This window comes from Cyrtonyx montezumae, unplaced genomic scaffold, assembly GCF_038088225.1.
Source record: "Cyrtonyx montezumae isolate F1298 unplaced genomic scaffold, pur_monq_1.0 scaffold_2, whole genome shotgun sequence".
NCBI lineage: Eukaryota > Metazoa > Chordata > Aves > Galliformes > Odontophoridae > Cyrtonyx > Cyrtonyx montezumae.
In genome coordinates, this window is record NW_027071936.1 from 44,813,844 (window position 1) to 44,833,757 (window position 19,914).

The window sequence follows — 19,914 nt, forward strand, 5'->3', positions numbered from 1 at the left end:
GCACCGTGCCGGCTCCGCAGCGGGCGGGAGGTTGGTGCGACTCCGCCCGGCCCTTGCCCGGCCCGCGTCCGTCCCGCCCCGAGGGAGGCGGCCCGTGGGATGTCCCGCGTGCAGCGTCCGTCGTTTCCGAGCGCAGGGTCTCTCGTGGGGATTGGCGCCTGCCCGTCCCGCTGCTGCGTCTGGCGGGTTTCTGCTACGGCAGTGCGTCTTCGCAGCCCAGAAAACCGACCGTAACCTGGGCTGCGGCAGCAGGTCGAGGGAGACGATCCTGCCTCACTTACTGTAAGAGAGGTAGTGGAAGTAGTTGCCCAGAGAGATGGTTTAGTGAGACATGGTTTAGTGAGAGCTATTGGTGATGGGTGAATAGTTGGACTGGATGATCTTACAGCTCGTTTCCAGCCTTGGTGATTCTGTGATTCTGTGATGGTGGAAGTCCTGTCCCTGAAGACATTCAAAGTCAGGCTGAACGGGGCTCTGAGCATCTGACTGAGCTTTAGGTGCCCATATCCATTGCAGAGGAGTTGGGCTAGATACTCTTCAAGGGTCCCTCCCAACTCAAATGATTTGATGACTCTCTAACTTAAAACTTTGTTCCTGTTCACTTATGGGAGAAGAGGTGAGCGTTTTGAGCATGCAGCTACACAAAGCATCTGACGTGCTGCCCATGCTGTTCTTTGCTCCTTGTCCCAGAGCCATAGGCAGGCTCTGCAGAATGAGGGCGGATTCTGGTGCTGTTTGCCCAGAGGTGGCTGAACAGAAGCAATTAGGCTTATTACCCAATCAGTAGTTTTAAGGCAGAAGATGGAGCCCTTGTTTTTAGCATGGCTATATGAAATATATTTACACAATGTATGGCTTGACCCATTCTGCGCTAACTTAGAGGTGTTCCATTGCTATCTGGGATAAGAGGGACCTGAAGCAGGCACAGGACTCACAAGCTGGAGGCAAGCTGAGCTGCAAATAGGGCACAACTCCAGAGTATGGCAGGGACTTGCTGTTGGGTTGCAGCCATGCTTTGCAGCACTGCCCCTAAGTCAGTGATCCCTGGTATTGCAAAGTTTATTAATGCTGGTGCAAGCTGGTGAAACATGGTTGCAGAACAACTCAGACTTCTCTGCCTTGATCACACAGTACTGGGGTTAGACTGAGAGATCTATTTGCATGTTAGTCTGATTTTTTTCTTCTGCATTTCTTTTTTAATATAAGCAGCGCTGTGCCCTAAAATAAAGGGAATGCTGCATTTCTTCATGTGCATTTAAGGACCTCTCCTCTTTGTCTTTACAATGTCTACACTGCTGTAGGAAATTCTATGGAACGTGGCCTGAACCGTGTTCAGGCTGTGTTGTAGAAATAGTGTGATTTCTCAGCTTTATTCACAGCAGTGTTTCTAAAACAGATTACTGCTACAAAAGATCAACACTTTAAAATGCTATTTGAAACAGTTATATTGACAACTTAAAGCATAATTTGAAAATGTGAGAACAAACTTCCATCTTCTCATACAACATTAGCATGCCATGCATTGAGCAGATACTCATCTTCTGCTCCTATATTTACTCTGAGCCCTCTCAGATCAGTCAGCTTGGATAGTTCACACCTCTGGCTCTGTCACAATGTGTCATGTTCCCAGATTCTTTCACAGCAACTGAAACACACAGTGTTGATCATGCAAGCAGCTCAGCTGATGGCTCTGCAGAGATCTCACTGAGGTTGTAGTGTTCACTGCGGCCCCCAGAACAAGAATACTGAGAAAAAATGTGGTTAGTACTTCTGTCAGTATATTTCTCTACCAACCAACTCCTTCAGGAGGTGATGGGTGTTGAAGTATTTTTAATTAAGGTATAAATATTTAATCTGAAATATTATTTCTTTGTTGAAATATAAATTGTATCATAGAATCATAGAATGGCTTGGGCTGGAAGTGAGCTTAAAGCCCACCCAGTTCCAACCCCCTGGAGTGGGCTGGTCTGCCCCTCACCAGCTCAGGGTGCCCAGGGCTCCAACCAACCTGCTCTTGAGCACTTCCAGGTATGAGACACCCACAGTCTCTCTGGGCAGCCTGTGCCAGTGCCTCATTGCCCTCACAGTGAAGAATTTCTTCTTGAAGTCTAATCTAAATCTCCCCTCTTACAGTTTTAAGCCATTACCTCTTGTTCTATCAACATTAAACTATGTAAAAAGTTTGTCTCCATCCTCCTTCAAGTACTAGAAGCCTGCAGCGAGGTCTTCTGGAGCATTCTCCACACTGAACAAGCCCAGTTCCCTCAATATTTCTTCATAGAAGAGATGCTTCAGACCTCTGAGCATCTTTGTGACCTCCTCTGGTCCAGCAAGTCTGCATCTTTTTTGTGCTGGGTCTCCAGACAGACACAGTATTCCAGGTGGGACCTCACGAGGACAAAATAGAGGGAGACAATCTCCTTCCACTCCCTGCTGGCCACCCTTCTGATGCAGCCCATGATACTTTGGACATCTGGGCTACAAGTGTACACATATATATATATATACATACACACCCACACTTCTTTAAATAGCTCATATTTCTTGTTTTTAAATCTGCAGTGTCAAAGCACAATAAAAACTCTTTTCTGAGAAAAAATAAAAAACCTAAAAATACCCCCCAAAACCAACAGCTAACAATCCAAGACAACAGACTTGCCATCTGTAGCATAACTACAAAAGTGGGTTCACATGTATATATTTCATTAATAATTTATAGTACTCCACATATTCAACAAGTTTCAAAGAACTTGGAGGCAATTCTGGAAGAAAGAAAGTACATAAAAATCATTTATCAAGTACATTAAAATTCATTTATGCATTTATATGAATTATAAAAATTCATTTATCATTTATCAATTCATTTATTCATTTACCAAGTGGTGGTATATTTTTCTTTATTTTGTATGATGTGTGAAGGTCACCCGGGTAAGAAATTAAAGTCTTGATATACAATCTTATCACGTGAGATAAAGAGGGAAAATATGTGAGTTCACCCTTCAAAAAGGCACTTGACTGATTTAGAGCAATGCCTGCAGCATCAGCTAATAGAAATAAATCAGAGCAGCTCCTCTTATGCAGATGGAACTCTGCCATCTACATCTAAGCAAAGATGTCCTTTTGTGTAAGATCTGTGTGTATCAACAGTCAAAGCAGTTCTGTGGCAGTTTGCATTTTTCCAAAAGAAAATAAAGAAAAATGTTATGAAATGCTGTTATTTTTGTACTGTTTTCCATTGGAAAACGCAGAAGAAAGTTGTGTTAAAATTCTGTAACTTATGCAATGAATGATTTTGCTGAAACTGACTGCCAAGCAAACTGATCTTAATTTTTAGTTTTCAATTAAAAAAAAAACAGTCTGAAGACAATTATATAATTTTACATTTATAAGTAAAATTGTCAAATTTTACATTTTTAAGTAAAATTGTCATCAGAAACCTTTTCCTGCCTCATTAATAAAACCTATGGAGTAAAGACCTGTAGGAACAATGTGTAAAGGATTTAACCTCAACTGGTAAAACAAACTGTGCCTCTGGATTGCTGTTCAGTGTGATTAAAATGCTGTGCCTATTGTGAAATTACTAGTCCTATACGAATTGCCTTAAAATTGCATGGGTAGTGTCTTCTTATCTGCTATACTACAATGAATGGTAATCAAGAATATGCATATCAAGTTTATTTTAACTACAGTGCATTTTCTACCACTTATATCAGTGACAATATCATATGTCAATGACTTTCGTTGAAATAAAAAGAATTAATCTCAGTGGAATAACTTCTATCCGTATTTTAGCAAAATTACTCTGCATAATCAGCTCGGATTTCCCATGTTATTTTAGCTTGAAATAAAATTCTGCTGACCAGAAATCCTGCCTGACTCCACTCAGAATCCTTCTAACGCTGAAGTAGAAACGCAGTACCACCTATTGGTGGAGACACTGCTTGCACCGGTGGTTCTCAAGTCACTAGGCATCTTAGGCACTGACTGTACTTCGTGATTCTGAATTCCCCATTGCACGTCTACACAAGGCTGTACTAAACTAACCAAAAGTCTTGGAGCCTTCTCGCCTACGGCTTTTCTGATGTTACATGCACTGCATCCTGAAATAGCATCAGTACTAGAAGACACAGAGCTGTATTTGCAGAAAATGAGCCCCAGCTGCAGTCCTACCCAATCATTTGTTCACAGTGCTACAACACATGCAGCTGGAAGGCAGTTCTGTTCCATTGAAATCTATTTATTTATAAATACCTGTGTTCCATGTATCAAGTGTTCTGGTTATGACAGTGTGAAACTAGAGACAGCTTTAATAGGATTGAGAAGAATTACAGATACACTGACAAAGCAGGATACAGAAATAGATTAAAGTTGGCCTGCTACAGTGATAATCCAATAGTGCAGACATCCTCTCATCAGTTAAGATTACTTCACTGAAATACAAAATGGTACAAAAAGTATTCCTGGGAAGAGGTGTTGACTCTAAAATAATCTGATTGTCACTGAAGTAAATGACAGCTGGTTAACTGGCTTTTAAGGAGGTGTGGAGTTGAGCTACTTTTGGACAGGGAATTGGCTGGACCCTGTGGGTCTCCACTTCATGATTGAGAGCTGCGAAGCTCTCCTGTAAATCAGGTAAGAGCAACTTACAGAAGTTTGAGTTGCTTTACAGGATTCCTTATTTTAAAAGAAGGTTCACTGTTCTCCACCAGAGTACAAAGGTGAATTTGCTTAGCAATTTGTGTTTGCATGAGAGACACAACACATAGATTCTTGACTTGCTTGGACACCTAAAACTTCTGGGCAAGGTATCTGCCAAATACAGATCTGCTCTTCTTTAAGGGCACAATTATAGTTTGATGCTCAAGAGATACACAGTGATTTTCCACTAAGTATGTAAGCACAATTAGTGGCATTATTGTTTTGGTTTATTTGTTTATGTTTTAAAGAATTAAGTAGGAATGTAAAAATTACGTTAGATAAGTGAAGAACCTCCAGTAGTTTGAAATTGTTTCTTATTATTATTCAGCAATATGAAAAAATCACAAAAATAAACAGGAAATTTGCATTTATGCTTTTCCTTCTATTCCAGTGAAGAACTGTTGCTTCAGTAAAAAATGCATCTGCATTGTTAAAAGAAATGGGCCAGCAAAGGACACCAAGCATATAGTTATTTACAGGCATTTGATCTTTATATATATATTTAGTTAGTTAGTTAGTTTTAAGAAAGAGTATGCTCCAACATTTGTCATTTCTTCTGCATATCAAAAGGGCTAGTAAGCTTCTGCTCAGGTGGAGGATAATAGTGACTGCCACTGTCACTTTCATCTCTCTCTAAATCTCAAAATCCATCACTAGGTCAAGGAAATCCTCCTCTAACATCCATGTCCTCCCCTGGGAATAATTCAGGGAACCACATATGGAGCTGGCTCCTTGAGAAATCAATTAATGAGGGATTTAAGTCTGATATTCTGATATGTTGATGATATTTAGCTTTTCACAGTGGTTCCACTTATGTAGTAAGGAAACGTGGCTCATTTAGAGGACCGGAATTGCTACCAGAAGCAGCAGATTACATTACCAAGGTAAGCATGCACACTGATGAAACCTTTTTCTGCAGAACTGACAGGGACACTTATTGCATGTTAGTGAAGATTTATGTTTTGATAGACTTCATGTTTAAAGCTACAGATGATAGATTTATTTATTTACTGTGGTTTGGAATGCAATGGACCAATGACAAATAAGGAATAGGTAAAATAAGAAAACAGGAGTGGAAGCTAATCTTCCATTCACTATCAGTCCTGTAGAAAGATAATGCTGCTTTTGTTTTCTTGCAGCCCTAAAGGTTTTGAACATAGTAATGAACACATTTAATTTTTAGTTCATAAGATTTGTGAAGTCAGTAGTTTGTTGCTGCAATCACATTTAAAAATCCAAGATAGTAAAAGCAAGCTGTTGGTGATGACACAGAAAAAAAATAATACAGTAAAATACCTAAATACAAGTAAAGGAAGTGCTTATTTGTGTTACTTCCAAACTTCATGACTGAATTCTACAATGTGGCATTGAGCATCTGGCTACTGACATATAATATCAGTGTAACAAGTTGTGACAATGTTTAAGAAAGAATGTGAGACCACAGAAAAGGGAATACAGTAGTGAGGCAATTTAGTTAAGGTAGCCTGAAATAATTATGCTTGGAAAACCTCTAATATAACCAGAAATGCCTTGAAGGAGATCCTGGGCCCAGCCAGTTTAACAGGGAGTTTTCTGCTGTTCTTAGTTGCAGGATTTTGTGGTACAAATCTGTAACAGTGAACACAGTCGCCAGGCCAGGGAGAACTGTTGTGTCTGTTTAGTTTGCACTAGGCGCACGCTGCATTATCATTTGTGTGTCTTAGACTCAACAATTTCAAGGTCCCAAGCAATGTGTTCTGGTGCTAACAGAATTTGAAGATATTCTTGTGCTATGTATCCTTGACTGTATGAGAAGGGAGACAACCTTGGGCAGCAGCCACTTGAACCGAGATTTGGATTTGATTCTTTGAGACTACAGGGTAGTAACTGCTTCCAGTTTCTACATGAATAATTTTGAAGCATACTTAATGCCCACTAAGAGCTTCCAGTGCCTCAGAAATACGAAATGTTCAGTCCTGCCTCAAAAAACTGCTCCTCTTTCTCAGCAACTTCTGCTTTCTCAAAACACAAAGCACCCTACAGTGCTTCTTCTTCAGTTTGATGCTTATGGAACCAGAGGAATCAGTTTATTTGCAAAACTACATAGAAATTCCTATTCATCTGCAGGACATAGATTTTGCCCCAGATCCAGGCTGTGTTCTGAATAGGTGTGGTTTTTCTGCGTGTCCTGTTTCATCACACTTCTCATTGTCTCTAATTTCTAGTTTATAGGCAAATTAGTATGTCTATAAAACACAAAATGTAAGATATCTTTTTTTGTTGTTGTTGTTTTGCAAAAAATAAACATGAAAACCAAGTTCCTAGAAAAGCTGTTACTGGGAGTGTTAAAATTACAGCACACTGACAGGCGTGATTTGCCTTGAGATGAGTATTTTTGCAGCTGTCTGATGCCAAGTGATTAAGAGTGGTTGGACACAGGTATATTTTATGCCATTTTCTGTGAGCTCTGTGGAGGATATAGGTCAAACCAGGGTTGGGCATTGTGAGCCAGCATTAGCAGAGCTTTCAATGCACCTGTAAGCAGATATAAAGCTACTTAATTTAACCTGGTGTGCTTTCAGCCTCCATGCACCCAAATGCAGTCTACCCTTGGAGTAAGTCAGTGGAAACTGTTACAGCTTTTATGCTGCCGGTGAATATGTCCTAATGTTTGCTATGTTTATTTATTTGTTTATTTTTTCTGTGATACTTTAGACCTGATGCTTGTTGTTGAGCATTTAAAGACTGATCAGCAGTGCTAGAAAACATTTAGGGCTATTCTTGAATGAATGGGTGTTAGCCTTCAATGTTCATCTTTCTGTTTTGTAGAATGATGTATATTTCTATATATATTTTTTTACACATATATCATTTATGACTGTCACCTGCTTGAAACACGGGGTTCCTCTCCTATTTCTTGCGTAGGAATATTTTTTAGTTTCACTGGCCAATGAAGTCAGATAAGTCTGGCAGTACTGTTGCAGCTGTATCACCCTACTTCACTTTTGCAGTGTGATTCACTACAGAATGGAATTACTTTAAGCCTGATTGATTCTATGGCACTTCATTTACCAGTGGAACAGCCACTTATTTGTCTGTTAGTGGCTTACAAGCATCTTTACATTCTGATTTCACATGCATAGGGATATTGCTATTGCAGTGGATAGCATCTATTTTGAAATCCTAGCTAAAAGGCCTTGTCAAGAGCAGATCACTTGTAGACACTACTGATGCTCCAACAATGGACAGTCTTATTGATATGAATATATAACTGACAAAATCATAACAGTAGAAAGAGACAGGAGAATTTAATAACTTCAGTGAATAGAAGTTATTGCAGTAGAGAATACACTATACTAATTATGCACCCTACACCATTACTTTTTTTATTTAACATATTGAGATGAACAAATGAGATATGAATAGCTTCCAGAATTTCTTCTTAAGATATGCTTATCCTACCTGCTATGCAAGTAAGGAGAACTTTACAGCACTCCTCAAATTCTAAGTTACAGTAGCTATTCTTGCTCTCATCAGAGTGTAACTCTCAGATGTCATACGTTAAATGTTTCTTGGCATCTAACTCAAGGGTGCTCCTTCGATTTTCAGGATATCACCTGTGCTTGAACACCTTTAACCATCTCCATGAAATAACTTTTGAATCTTTGGTTCAAAACCAAATAAAATAGCAAGACAAACTTCGAACACAATTTGCTTCCTTTGCTTCCTTTCCTTCTTCTTTGTATGGAATCAGGAGAAAGATGTAAAATAATGCTTTTTCTCTAAGAAAAATGTGTTGAACTTTCTCTTTAGAAACAGTTTTCTGGTCACGCAGCACACTGCAGCACTCACAGTGCCATTTTTATCTGGAGGGAATGCCGTGTGAGAGCAGAGACTTGAAAAAATGTTAGGAGTGTGGGGGAAGCAAGGAAATAAAAGACTCATCTTTAGGGGATAAAAAGAAGTGTGCTCTACTAGTTGTGAAATGATGCGATACTTTCTGAAATTTATCTTCCTCTCTTACCCAAGCTAAAACAAATTTGAAAATGAAGGTAGGAGTAATTGAGACCCATCACTCCCATACAATTATTCCCAGTGTGGTGGTACAAGACACCAGTGAAGATCAAGGACCCATGGACAAAGGGAAAAACAGGTGTGCCAGATTTGCTCTCTCATCCTATCCCATTCTATCCATCATTGCATGTATAGTTTATTTTTCTATTATGTAATAATATGCATGGGATTAATTAAGCATAGATAACTTGCCTTCATCTGATTTTCTTCACCCTCCATTATAACAATGTAACGTTTTCTTTTTTGTAAATATTTACTAGATTAAAATTGTGAAAAACAGCTTGTGACAATGTAGGGGAAATATATATTACATACATATATATTTTAAATACATTTATATTTTTATTTCAGCAGATAACATCTAACTGTTGTTTTTCTGTTCTATAGGCAATGGTATCTACCTGGTGCATTTGCACAATACAATAATAACAACAATAGTAATAAAGACGAGTAAGTACCTTTGCAATTTCATAAAATGATAGTACTGCTATATTGGTTGAAAAGGAATGATCTAAATCTAATCATTTCCTTATAAGCAGTTATGTTGTGCAAGTAAGCCCAAAAAAGATTGCATATACATTTGAACTTTACAGACATAAAATATTAAGATCATTCCCAATACCAAAGCTATTGCAATTGTATTATTAATTGTAAATATAAGTAGTTCTGTATGAATGCAATAAGAAAAAAAATTTCAAGAGAAAAACAGATAAGTATAATGCTTTATCCTTAACAAACTCAGATGATTCTAATAATTAAACATTGAAAAAATAACTATTGTATTTTCTTTTTCTCAAGAGAGAAGAAAAAGAAAAAAGAAAAGAAGAGGTAAGAGAAAAAATCTGCTTTAAGGGTTTCTGAATGCTTCTTTATGATTGTTAACTTCTTGTTTGGAGCACTGATTTTCACTACCAGTGGAGTCCACTACTATTTCTAAAGCATTTAATTTTGAAAATATGCTTTAGCTTAATCTGTAATAACTGAAAATGTATATCTATCTTGTAGCAAGTCAGAAAATAAAAAGGATGGAGAAAGACAAAAGAACAAGGAAAAAAAGGAAAAACACAAAAATAAAGATAAAAAGAAGAAAGAAAAGGATGAAGAGTAAGTATTTTTCATTTAGGTCTTGCTATGTTAGTTTTGTAAAAACTTGCCTTTTAAGTAAAACTAAAAAAATCCATTAATGGATGTGGTGTAAACAAGACGCTTACTCTCTAGTGAATTGGTATATGGAATGCTATTCTGATTTATCTTTCTGTGTAGAAAATAGAATAAGAACATGTATTCTACATGGATTAGATATAAAAAAAGTAAATAAAACAAAAAGATCTTGTGTGGATTATCCAACATATTTTGGATAATGTTCTGCAGTAAAAGTTGTGCTACTAAAGGAAGCAATTCTGCATGTCAGTGTCACCTATAAACAAGTAAACTTCTCTGTGACCTAAAAGCTGTTGCTTTTCCTTTTTTGTCACACTTGGAAAAATCATTGTTTCCTTACCAATGAAGAGAAATGTGTTTTGTTTGTTTTCATGTTCTTCGGTTTCTGTATACAAACTGTGCTGATAATTCATCTTGCTCAGAACTAGATGTTTCACCGTGAGGAAGACATAGTTTGCCTCATTTAAACATCTATATTCACATAATCATTTTATTGCATTCACCCAAGGAAGCTTAGCTTTAATAAAGGCCTTTTATTTAATAATAACAATAATAATAATTTCTGAAATTCTTTATTCCTCAAGATCTACTACACGTATTTTCAGTCTCTTACAGCTCTTTTTCTCTACCTATCATGCAGAAAGAAGAAAGATATTTTCATCATTGATCCAGCAGGAAATACATATTACAATTGGTTGTTCTGCATCACAATGCCCGTCATGTACAACTGGACAATGATTATTGCTAGGTGAGGTACTCTTTCAATAAAACTTCCAACAAACTGTAATATATAAACCTAAAAGTAATCTACTTCATTCATCATTCATTTCCTGCAAGTATGTAGTTTTCTTTTCATGGTAACTTACTTTCTCTTTTTCCTATTCAGAGCCTGTTTTGATGAACTTCAGAATGACTACTTAGCTGTATGGTTTATTGTTGATTATGTTTCTGATGTCATCTATATTGCTGATATGTTTGTACGAACAAGAACAGGTATGTATAGTTGATAATTCATTCTATCTATTACTATGTTTATTTTAAAATCTTATACTACATCCAGAACTAGATACTTTTGATATGGAACTGAAAGTTCAAGGCTCTAACTCTTTCCTTCATTAGCCAGCCTTCCTGTGGCCTGTATTTTTTCCCCCCAAATGTTAATCAGACATTGTAACAGTGGAAGGAAGAGAGTCAGAACCTGGAATGTATACTTTTCAAAGCTGTCTAGTTTTGTTTAAGTTGAACCATATGGCACTAAGTTGACTACTTGGATATATGAGAAATTGCTTTCAATTTCTAGAACTTGCATGCAACATGTTTTGTTTTGGCACTAGATACAAAACAGTTGAAAATGAAAAATTTTAATAGCTACATGCAACTTGATTTTAGGTTACCTGGAACAAGGTCTTCTAGTGAAAGAAGAACAAAAGCTTAAAGAGAAATACAAGAGCTCCTTACAATTCAAATTAGATTTTCTGTCAATCATACCAACCGACCTCTTATACTTCAAGTTAGGATTGAATTACCCAGAACTGAGAATAAACCGACTGCTCAGAGTAGCTAGGATGTTCGAATTTTTCCAGCGAACAGAAACAAGGACAAACTACCCAAATATCTTCAGGATCTCTAACCTTGTAATGTACATTGTGATTATTATTCATTGGAATGCCTGCGTGTATTACTCGATCTCAAAAGCCATAGGATTTGGGGCTGACACGTGGGTCTACCCCAACACCTCCCACCCTGAATTTGCCCGTCTGACCAGAAAGTATGTCTATAGCCTCTACTGGTCCACTCTGACCCTGACTACTATTGGTGAAACACCCCCTCCTGTACAGGATTCCGAGTATTTCTTCGTGGTTGTTGACTTCTTGGTTGGAGTATTGATTTTTGCTACCATCGTTGGTAATGTAGGCTCTATGATCTCCAACATGAATGCTGCCAGGGCAGAGTTTCAAGCAAAGATTGATGCTATCAAGCAGTATATGCACTTTCGGAATGTAAGTAAAGACATGGAAAAAAGAGTTATAAAGTGGTTTGATTACCTCTGGACGAACAAGAAAGCTGTGGATGAAAGGGAAGTCTTGAAGTATCTGCCAGACAAACTAAGAGCAGAGATTGCAATTAATGTTCACCTGGAAACATTAAAAAAAGTGCGGATTTTTGCAGACTGTGAAGCTGGTCTGTTGGTTGAACTTGTTTTGAAACTCCAGCCACAAGTATACAGCCCTGGAGACTATATTTGCAGAAAAGGAGATATTGGACGAGAAATGTACATTATCAAAGAAGGCAAACTTGCAGTAGTCGCTGATGACGGAGTGACTCAATTCGTGGTCCTAAGTGATGGCAGCTATTTTGGAGAAATCAGCATTCTTAATATCAAAGGTAGCAAAGCTGGCAATCGAAGAACAGCCAACATTAGAAGTATTGGATACTCAGACTTGTTCTGTCTGTCTAAAGATGATCTCATGGAGGCTTTAACAGAGTATCCTGATGCAAAGGCAATGCTAGAAGAAAAAGGTAAACAAATCCTCATGAAAGATGGATTGCTGGACATTGAAGTTGCAAATTTAGGAAGTGATCCTAAAGACCTGGAAGAGAAGGTTGCTTATATGGAAGGAACAGTGGACAGATTGCAAACAAAGTTTGCCAGGTTGTTAGCAGAGTATGACGCTGCACAACAGAAACTGAAAAAAAGACTCACACAAATTGAGAAAATACTGAAGCCAGTTATAGAGCAAGAATTCGTAGACTTTGAAGAAGCAGATCCAGCCACAGACAAACCTGGAGTGACAAAAACAGAATAAAAATCTAGCAGTTGGAAAAAGGACTGAAGGTCCAGTCTTTCATGGGCTGAATGCATTCTTCTCTAATCTTGAATGATCCAACTATTACTTATTTATGAAAAAAAATCTGTTGTGGTATTATCATCGATTCACTGTAAGCAACACATATTTGGCAGGTTTAGGAAAGAAAAAGAAGAATCAAGAATGAGGATGGTACATAAAATTTTACTCTTTATGTTATACCATTGTACATCAAACATTTTCTACTTGTGTACCGGTACTGAAGGTTTTGCAGACTGTTTTAAAATCATTTCTTCATGTCTTCTTATGGAAAGACAGAAAAAATTGGTAATTGTATTAATTATTTGAAGACAATACAGATATGAATCATGGTAATTTGTATATAAACAAACATTTTAATATCTACTGATTGGAGTACAGTTAATTAAATATGGGATATTACTACATAAATAATTATGTATTTCTATTTCTAAAGAATTAGGTATGCCTACAATGCAGATGTGAGCATTGAAGGTTGTAAGATTTGAAAAATACTATGACTTCATTGGGTCCCCCTCAGCTGATCTCTTGAAATATGAGTGGGCAGTTTTAAAGTGGTACTATTTTAGGGATATCACAAGAAAATTGTGGAGTATAGAGGGGAGAAAATCCAGCCTTTTTTACGTATCTGTATAAGAAGTACAACTAATTGTTCTTTCCACAGCGGTAGCACACACTGAAGAATGCTCTTAATGTCATGGGTGTTAAACATGGACTAACCATTCCTGTGCTTAAAAGTCTTTGTGTTGCTAAAGTAACAGCTATGGATACCAGCAGAGTGCAAAAGGAAGTGATGATGGAAAGCGGCCTGACTCTCTGCAGCCTCTTCTGTAGCTTCACCTGGGAAAGAATACATTTTTATTTTTATTTTTTAATTGTCTGGGTATTTCTTTCTTCTGTTCTTACTACTGATTTAGTAAAATCTACTGTTTCACAAGTCTGGTAAGTTTTCAACCAGTTTAAGAAGCATTTTCTTGGATTTTCCTTAATTTATGTCTTTTTTTCTTTTTAGTTAGTTTTTTATTTTATTTTATTTTTTATTAGTGATCTCAGACTTGCCTAGGTATTTTCTGTAGATTTTTATTATAGTCACTTGATGTTGGTCTAATTTAATGTCTGAGAGTGAATAAAGGGAATGCTCAGAGAGATTACATAGTTCTGTGCTTAGAATTGGCAATTGGACTTCCAGTCTTAAACAATGCATGCGTAAATACTGCTATCACTTAATACTTCTGTATTTCTATTGTTCTCTTTAGTAAGATGGAAATGCTACAAATTGGATCTTTTGCTTGAGCAAAATGGGTCTTTTGCAAAATTGTATTAATTATATTTCATTTTTATTTTTTAATGCTGACAAATTTCTAGAATGGGAGAGATCTAGAAATAACTGATTTCACAGCAAGGAGTAAATGCTATGAATAAATTCTGAATATTCTATATATTCTTATATTATTATGAATATAATAATTCTGGCATTTTCTGCATTTTGAATGTTGGACTTTGCAATCAGCATTCTTGTAATTCAGACCTTTGTCATAACTCATATTCCACATGGCAGCAGATCCAGTAGAGCTGTGTTGTATCTTAATAGGCTCTTAATGGAACTTTTCACCCTTGTTGTGGAATGCGAGCGTTCATCGGGCGACTCCTGGTAAGCACAACTGGTGCTGCGGGATGAACAGTTTAAGGTTTTGTATTAGAGAAATATTATGGAATTACTATTATACTGAGTCTTAATAAAGACAGAGGGCTACTGCACACGTTGTCTCTCTTGGACCTTCCAGTGATGAGTTGTAGCCACAAGTTTTCACTTTCCTATGAATAACATTTCAAAAACAAAAACAAAAACAAAGCAGGATCGGCCTCCAGCAGCTTTTTTAGTATTTTCAGGCTTTTTCCTGTTAACTCCTATCACTATGCACTCGCTGGAAGAAAACCTTAACCACGGAGCCATCACGGAAGGCCCCGCCCCCCCAACCCCCGAGGCACCGCTGGCGGCACCGCCGGGCAGCGTGCGGCACGCTGGGTATTGTAGTCCTCCGATCCGTCTCGCGGGGTGCGCTGGGAGCTGTAGTCAGGCCTCCGCCTGCCGCTTCCGAGCGGAGGGGCCGGGCAGGGTCGGGCCGGCGGGGCGGGCGGAGGGGGCGGAGAGCGCGCCTCGAGGAGGCTGCGGCCGGGAGGCGGCGGGCTGTGACGAGTGCAGCCCTTCTCCCGCTGACGGGGACGGATGGAGGCGGCCTGGCGGCAGGGCGGACGGGGCCGGGGCCGCGCCAGGCTCAGGGATGGGATCTCCGGCCGCGCCGGGGCGACCGCCCGGCCCCCATCGGCCCCTATCGGCCGCGGCGGTGCGTGCGTTCAGGCGGCGGCGGCGAGCGGCGGCGGGAGCAGCGGCGGTGAGTGCCCATGCTGCCGTGAGTGCCCACGCTGCCGTGAGTGCCCACGCTGCCCCTTCAGCCCTCCCCGGCCCGGCCTCGGGGAGACTGCAGAGCCACGGGGGAGGTGGGGGGGCACTGAGGTTTATTAGCCAGCTTCGAGTTCTTGTCGTTCTTTCTCCCTTCTTGGAAATCTTCCTCAACTTCATAGTAACTAACTTAAAAGCTTAAGGTACCCTGTGTGTTCAGATGTTGCCATGACCCCACTGTTGCATTAAGGACTTGCAGGTTGGAGGGAGGTCAACTGAAGCCACGATTCAAAACAATCACCAGGTGCCAGGAGAAATGGCTGTAGCACTGTAACATTTGCAGTTGCCAATACTTGATTGATCTTGCTTTATTTATTTACTTATTTTTTGCCTCATGCTGTGAAACGCATTAGTCGTTTTTTTTTCTCTGTTGCTGTTTTTTACTTATGTTTTTAGTGAAGCAGTGTTATAAACAAATATATTTCAGTGTGCCTGATTGGATGTCAGAAATAATCGACAGGTAGTAATTCCTTTTATGAATTTCACGGACAGTACCCTGTGAAGAAGGAAAAGTGTATTTCCTGTGTGGTACTGGAAGTGTAACAAAATAGCACCCTCAGAAATGTAAAACAAGCAAACTCTGTAAGAGCAGGACAATTGAAAGGATGACAAACTGGATGTGGTGTTACCGTTAACGATGATTAACATCATGATAATCTTTTTCTTCTAAATAGAATTATCTTCACAGAAGAAATTTGATGAAATTAAGAAAGCCAATCAGGCTGCAGCAAGAAAGCTGGTTGAAGAGCAGTTTAGTTCTTCATCAGAAGATGATGATGAAGATGCTGAAGTCAAACAAGGAAAGATTTTGGCAAAAACGTTTACCATTTACACCAGTCAAACCGGTAAACTTTTTATATTGACTTTTATTTAGATGGGAAAGCATAGCAGAGATTATATTATTGGTTACATCTTAGAGTTTTTGCACAATTGGACAGACTGATGTACTTATTTTTTTCTGATATACTGAAAATCCTTGTTCCCAGCAGTGCATACTTGCTGTGCTTCTTGCCTTGTTCAGAAGAACCAGTGGTATAGTTTTGCAATTTTTGTACTTATAACAGTGTGGTTTTGTAGTAATATATGACTGGCCTCTGTTCAGAGGAAGAAAATTACTTCTTACAGTGGTCTCAACATGTTCAGAATAGCAGATCAGACATTACTGATTGCTTTAAAAATTTTTGTACATTAAAGATGGAGATGCAAGTGAACTGGAACGTACAAGACAGTACATGAACGAAGCTTTCCAATCAGGGGCTATGACATGTCTGATCTGCATTGCTTCAGTAAAAAGGAACCAAGCTGTAAGTACTTTACAGTATACTTTCAAGTATTCTAGTTTTTAACAATGCCATACATTATTAAAAAGATGAAGAAATTTCTGCTGCTTTTCTTTCACCAAATATTTCCATTCAGTCTAAGCTGATGATTTAACACACCATGTGAAAATACCAAAGCATTTCTATTACTTAAATTTCTTTTCTGCAGCAGGTTGGTATTCTAAGCAAAATATTGCTATTTCACTCTAGAACTAGCAGAGTGTGCTGAAACCACAGAGGTTTAGTGATAGAGAATACTATCAAAACACTTTTAAGCTGGATAGAATTAAAAGCAAATGTTATTGCTTCTTTAGTGTTAAACATCTTTATCTCTTTGAAAAAAAAAAAGATCATATTGTAAGCCATTCTTGTAAAGATGTCTTTTCTTTAATATTTTTAGTTAACTACTGTAACTTGAACAGGGAGAACTTCTTGAAACTTTTGCTAAGATGTTTAGAGACCTAGGGTATGTGATAGAGTTGGGCATGTTTAGTCTGGCAGAGAGGATGTGAAGGAATGTTTACAGGCTCTGGCCATTTGAAGTTGTGAAGAAAAGTTGAAGCCAGTCTTCACTGTGGTGACAGGTGGTGTAATAAGATGCAGTGGCATAATCTGAGGCTTGAAAGTTGCAGACTATATACAACAAAGGTAGTGCTACACTTGGAGAAGTTGCCCAAGGTGATTGTGGAGTCTCCATTTTTAAGGGTCTCCAGGATTTAAACTTCAGGCAAGAGGTAGCACTCCAAAGGTGTGCCTAACTCAGCATTTCTACATTAATATTTTGGGGTTTGTAAGCTTTGGTGAAAACTTCTTGCAGGGGGAAGAAGAATAGGGATGAGAATCTGTAACAGTGAAGCTTTCCCTATTAATCTGATGTAATAACAGGTGTAATTTACCTTTTGGGAATCTGTTTTTTTTTTTTTTTTTTGTAATGGGAAAATAGCAAACTTGCTTTTCTTTTGATAAAGATTTTCATCAACTGAAATGGGGAAAAATATAAGTGCCACTTTTTTTTTTTTTTTAATGAGTATGTCTGCTCTTTAGGTCTGGAGCTGTTGTGGATGCTTCTGTATATTTCACCTGGTATGTATCCAAAAGTGGGCCAAGGATAGCCTTTTCCTTGTGTCATCTCCTTTGACAGATGATGATTTTGGAAAGAAAGATTATCCATGGCCATGGTGAGTTCTTCATAATGTATTTACATAGATAGTTCTGTTCTGAAACATGTTCACTGGAGTTGCTCTAGGAAGGATTGGTACACGTAAGTGACGTGCAAACATGTACATGTGTAAAAGACATGCTTTTGTCATGTTTTTCTGAATTCTCTGTAAGTATTTGCTAACAGAAGTTGGTAATATTTCATTGACATTAAAAATTTTGCTGCATCAAATTCATTTTGATCTATGAAAAAGAAAATTATCCATCATGTCAGGTTTTAATAATTATTTCTGTGGGATCTGACTTATTTATTTGTGTGTTTTAAATTTGAAATATATTTTGTCGGTTTTAAAGAAGTTGGATCTGAAATAGTAAGATATGTAGTTTTACTTATTATGCTTTTTAAGACTTTTTGTAACTCAAATCAGTCATGAAGTTTACATGAGATTGTGTAAATGAAGTGGTACTGCTATGACTACATGAATAACGAACCTTACTTTTTTTAGTAAGTTTGTATCTGGAAGTTAAGGTTTCTGTGTATGTTTGTTCTGTATGATTTTCCCACCTGCTTTTATGTGGGTACATGTAATATCTCTAAGGTAAAATCCTATGTTAAATTTGGTTGAAGTGCCTGGTGCATTCAAAAACTGTGTTAACACAGGATCTCAGACAAGCTAGTTTGCTTAGGAAATAAGGTATAGAGTTGTTGGCTGGTTATGTCTCAAGTTTTGTATGAGTTAACAGTGCCTTTGTTACAGGTTTGTTCTATAAACAGTGTGCTTAAAAACAGTACATTTAAATGTCACCTGCCTTGAAAATTTTATTGTGAACTTAAATGTTAAATAAAATCAATTAAGTCACTTCAGAGAAATGTCATATTTGAGCAAATTGACAGTGTATTTGATGATGATAATGACGTAGCCCTTGTAAGGACTCTGCTCTTATCTGGGGAGGAACTACTTGTCTGTTGTCTTTCCCCAGTAGCTGCTTTGTTCTTCTTGCATTGCCTCACTTATCTGATGGTTCACATCAGAATGTGCTTAGGGCCTGTGGAACTGACAAACTCCAGACCTTTGCTACTTATCAACCTTTAGGAATGTTGCATTTTTTCGGTATCTGACACTGTCAAGGCTAACAGATATGTGTGTACTGAGACCTTTATTGTTTATTTTAGATATATTTTTATTGGTTACACTAGTTATAAGAATCTTAACTGGTAGCCTGTTAACGAACTTGGGAAACTGAAATAATTTAAGCTAATACTTTCCCTTTTCCCTCCCTTTTTCCTTTCTTATAGCCCAAAATGTAGGTTTGAATACAAACGGTCTGAAACTCCCAATAAGTATTACTGTTACTGTGGAAAAGTAGAGAATCCAACAGTGGACCCATGGCTGGTACCTCATTCGTGTGGTCAGATATGTGAGAGGGAATTCAAACCTCCTTGTGGGCATAAATGTTTGCTACTTTGTCATCCAGGTAAACTTACTGTATCTCTTGATTATGTGACCTCTATTTATGTAGTTGTTGCATAATTTTATTTTAAATCAGCTGTGTATATTTAAAAATCTCAGAATAAAACAGATGTTAGTTAAGGATGCATTTGCTGAATAGCTACTGATGATTTCTTTTTTCTTTTTCTGTGCTTAGGTCCCTGTCCACCTTGCCCAAAGATGGTCACAACATCCTGTCACTGTAGGAAAGCTAAACCAGTGCCCAGAAGGTGCAGTGCCAAGGAGTGGTCATGTCGTCTGCCGTGTGGACGAATGTTGCTGTGTGGACAACATACTTGTGCTAATCCTTGTCACTCAGGTAGGCTGCCTCCTTAGGCTTCAAGAAAGCAGTTGTTTTACTTTTTAAGAAATACTACAATTTTCCAAGTTGAATACAAAAAATTAATTCATACGCTCAATTTAACTTTACAATTTCATACAGGAGATTGTCAGCCTTGTCCACGTGTCAGTAAGCAGCAGTGCATTTGTGGAAGGCAGACAGCAGAAAGGCTTTGTGCAAGTCCTCAGTGGCAGTGTGATCAGGTACGTTTATGAAGATGTCTTTCCTTAGCTTATCTGCATCCTTTTAAAATTTGATTACTCTGTGTGTTATGGATTGAAAACACATTTCTATATGAAAAAAATTTTGCTTAGGTTTTAAAAAATGCATTCAAAAATGTAGGCAACAGTGTTAGAGGATGAATCTACTTGGTAGCCCACTTCATTTC

At 38.1% G+C, this 19,914-nt stretch overlaps 2 protein-coding genes across 2 annotated transcripts in view; both read left to right on the forward strand.

Annotated features, from left to right (window-relative positions):
• The first annotated feature begins 5,505 nt into the window (after positions 1 to 5,505).
• CNGA1 (cyclic nucleotide gated channel subunit alpha 1) lies at positions 5,506 to 12,719 on the forward strand. Its single transcript, XM_065737059.1, has 8 exons — positions 5,506 to 5,582; positions 8,707 to 8,830; positions 9,139 to 9,201; positions 9,550 to 9,579; positions 9,757 to 9,855; positions 10,553 to 10,660; positions 10,799 to 10,905; positions 11,302 to 12,719. The coding sequence occupies exons 2-8, from the start codon at positions 8,724 to 8,726 to the stop codon at positions 12,717 to 12,719; spliced, it is 1,932 nt and encodes a 643-aa protein (XP_065593131.1). The 5' UTR covers positions 5,506 to 5,582; positions 8,707 to 8,723.
• A 2,181-nt stretch (positions 12,720 to 14,900) lies between these two features.
• The window catches only part of NFXL1 (nuclear transcription factor, X-box binding like 1), a 42,071-nt gene continuing 37,057 nt past the window's right edge, over positions 14,901 to 19,914 (forward strand). The window contains exons 1-7 of the mRNA XM_065737058.1: positions 14,901 to 15,151; positions 15,894 to 16,064; positions 16,414 to 16,523; positions 17,583 to 17,716; positions 18,994 to 19,172; positions 19,344 to 19,505; positions 19,629 to 19,729. Coding sequence (XP_065593130.1) covers positions 14,986 to 15,151; positions 15,894 to 16,064; positions 16,414 to 16,523; positions 17,583 to 17,716; positions 18,994 to 19,172; positions 19,344 to 19,505; positions 19,629 to 19,729 — 1,023 coding nt within the window. The 5' untranslated portion in view covers positions 14,901 to 14,985. The remainder of the gene's footprint in view (positions 15,152 to 15,893; positions 16,065 to 16,413; positions 16,524 to 17,582; positions 17,717 to 18,993; positions 19,173 to 19,343; positions 19,506 to 19,628; positions 19,730 to 19,914) is intronic.

Excerpts from the sequence above, each read along its gene's own strand:
- CNGA1 (XM_065737059.1), top strand. The coding sequence starts at position 8,724 with ATGAAGGTAGGAGTAATTGAGACCCATCACTCCCATACAATTATTCCC. Across the intron at positions 8,831-9,138 it reads ATGGACAAAGGGAAAAACAG|GCAATGGTATCTACCTGGTG; the intron begins GTGTGCCAGATT and ends TCTGTTCTATAG. Across the intron at positions 10,661-10,798 it reads TGGACAATGATTATTGCTAG|AGCCTGTTTTGATGAACTTC; the intron begins GTGAGGTACTCT and ends TTTCCTATTCAG.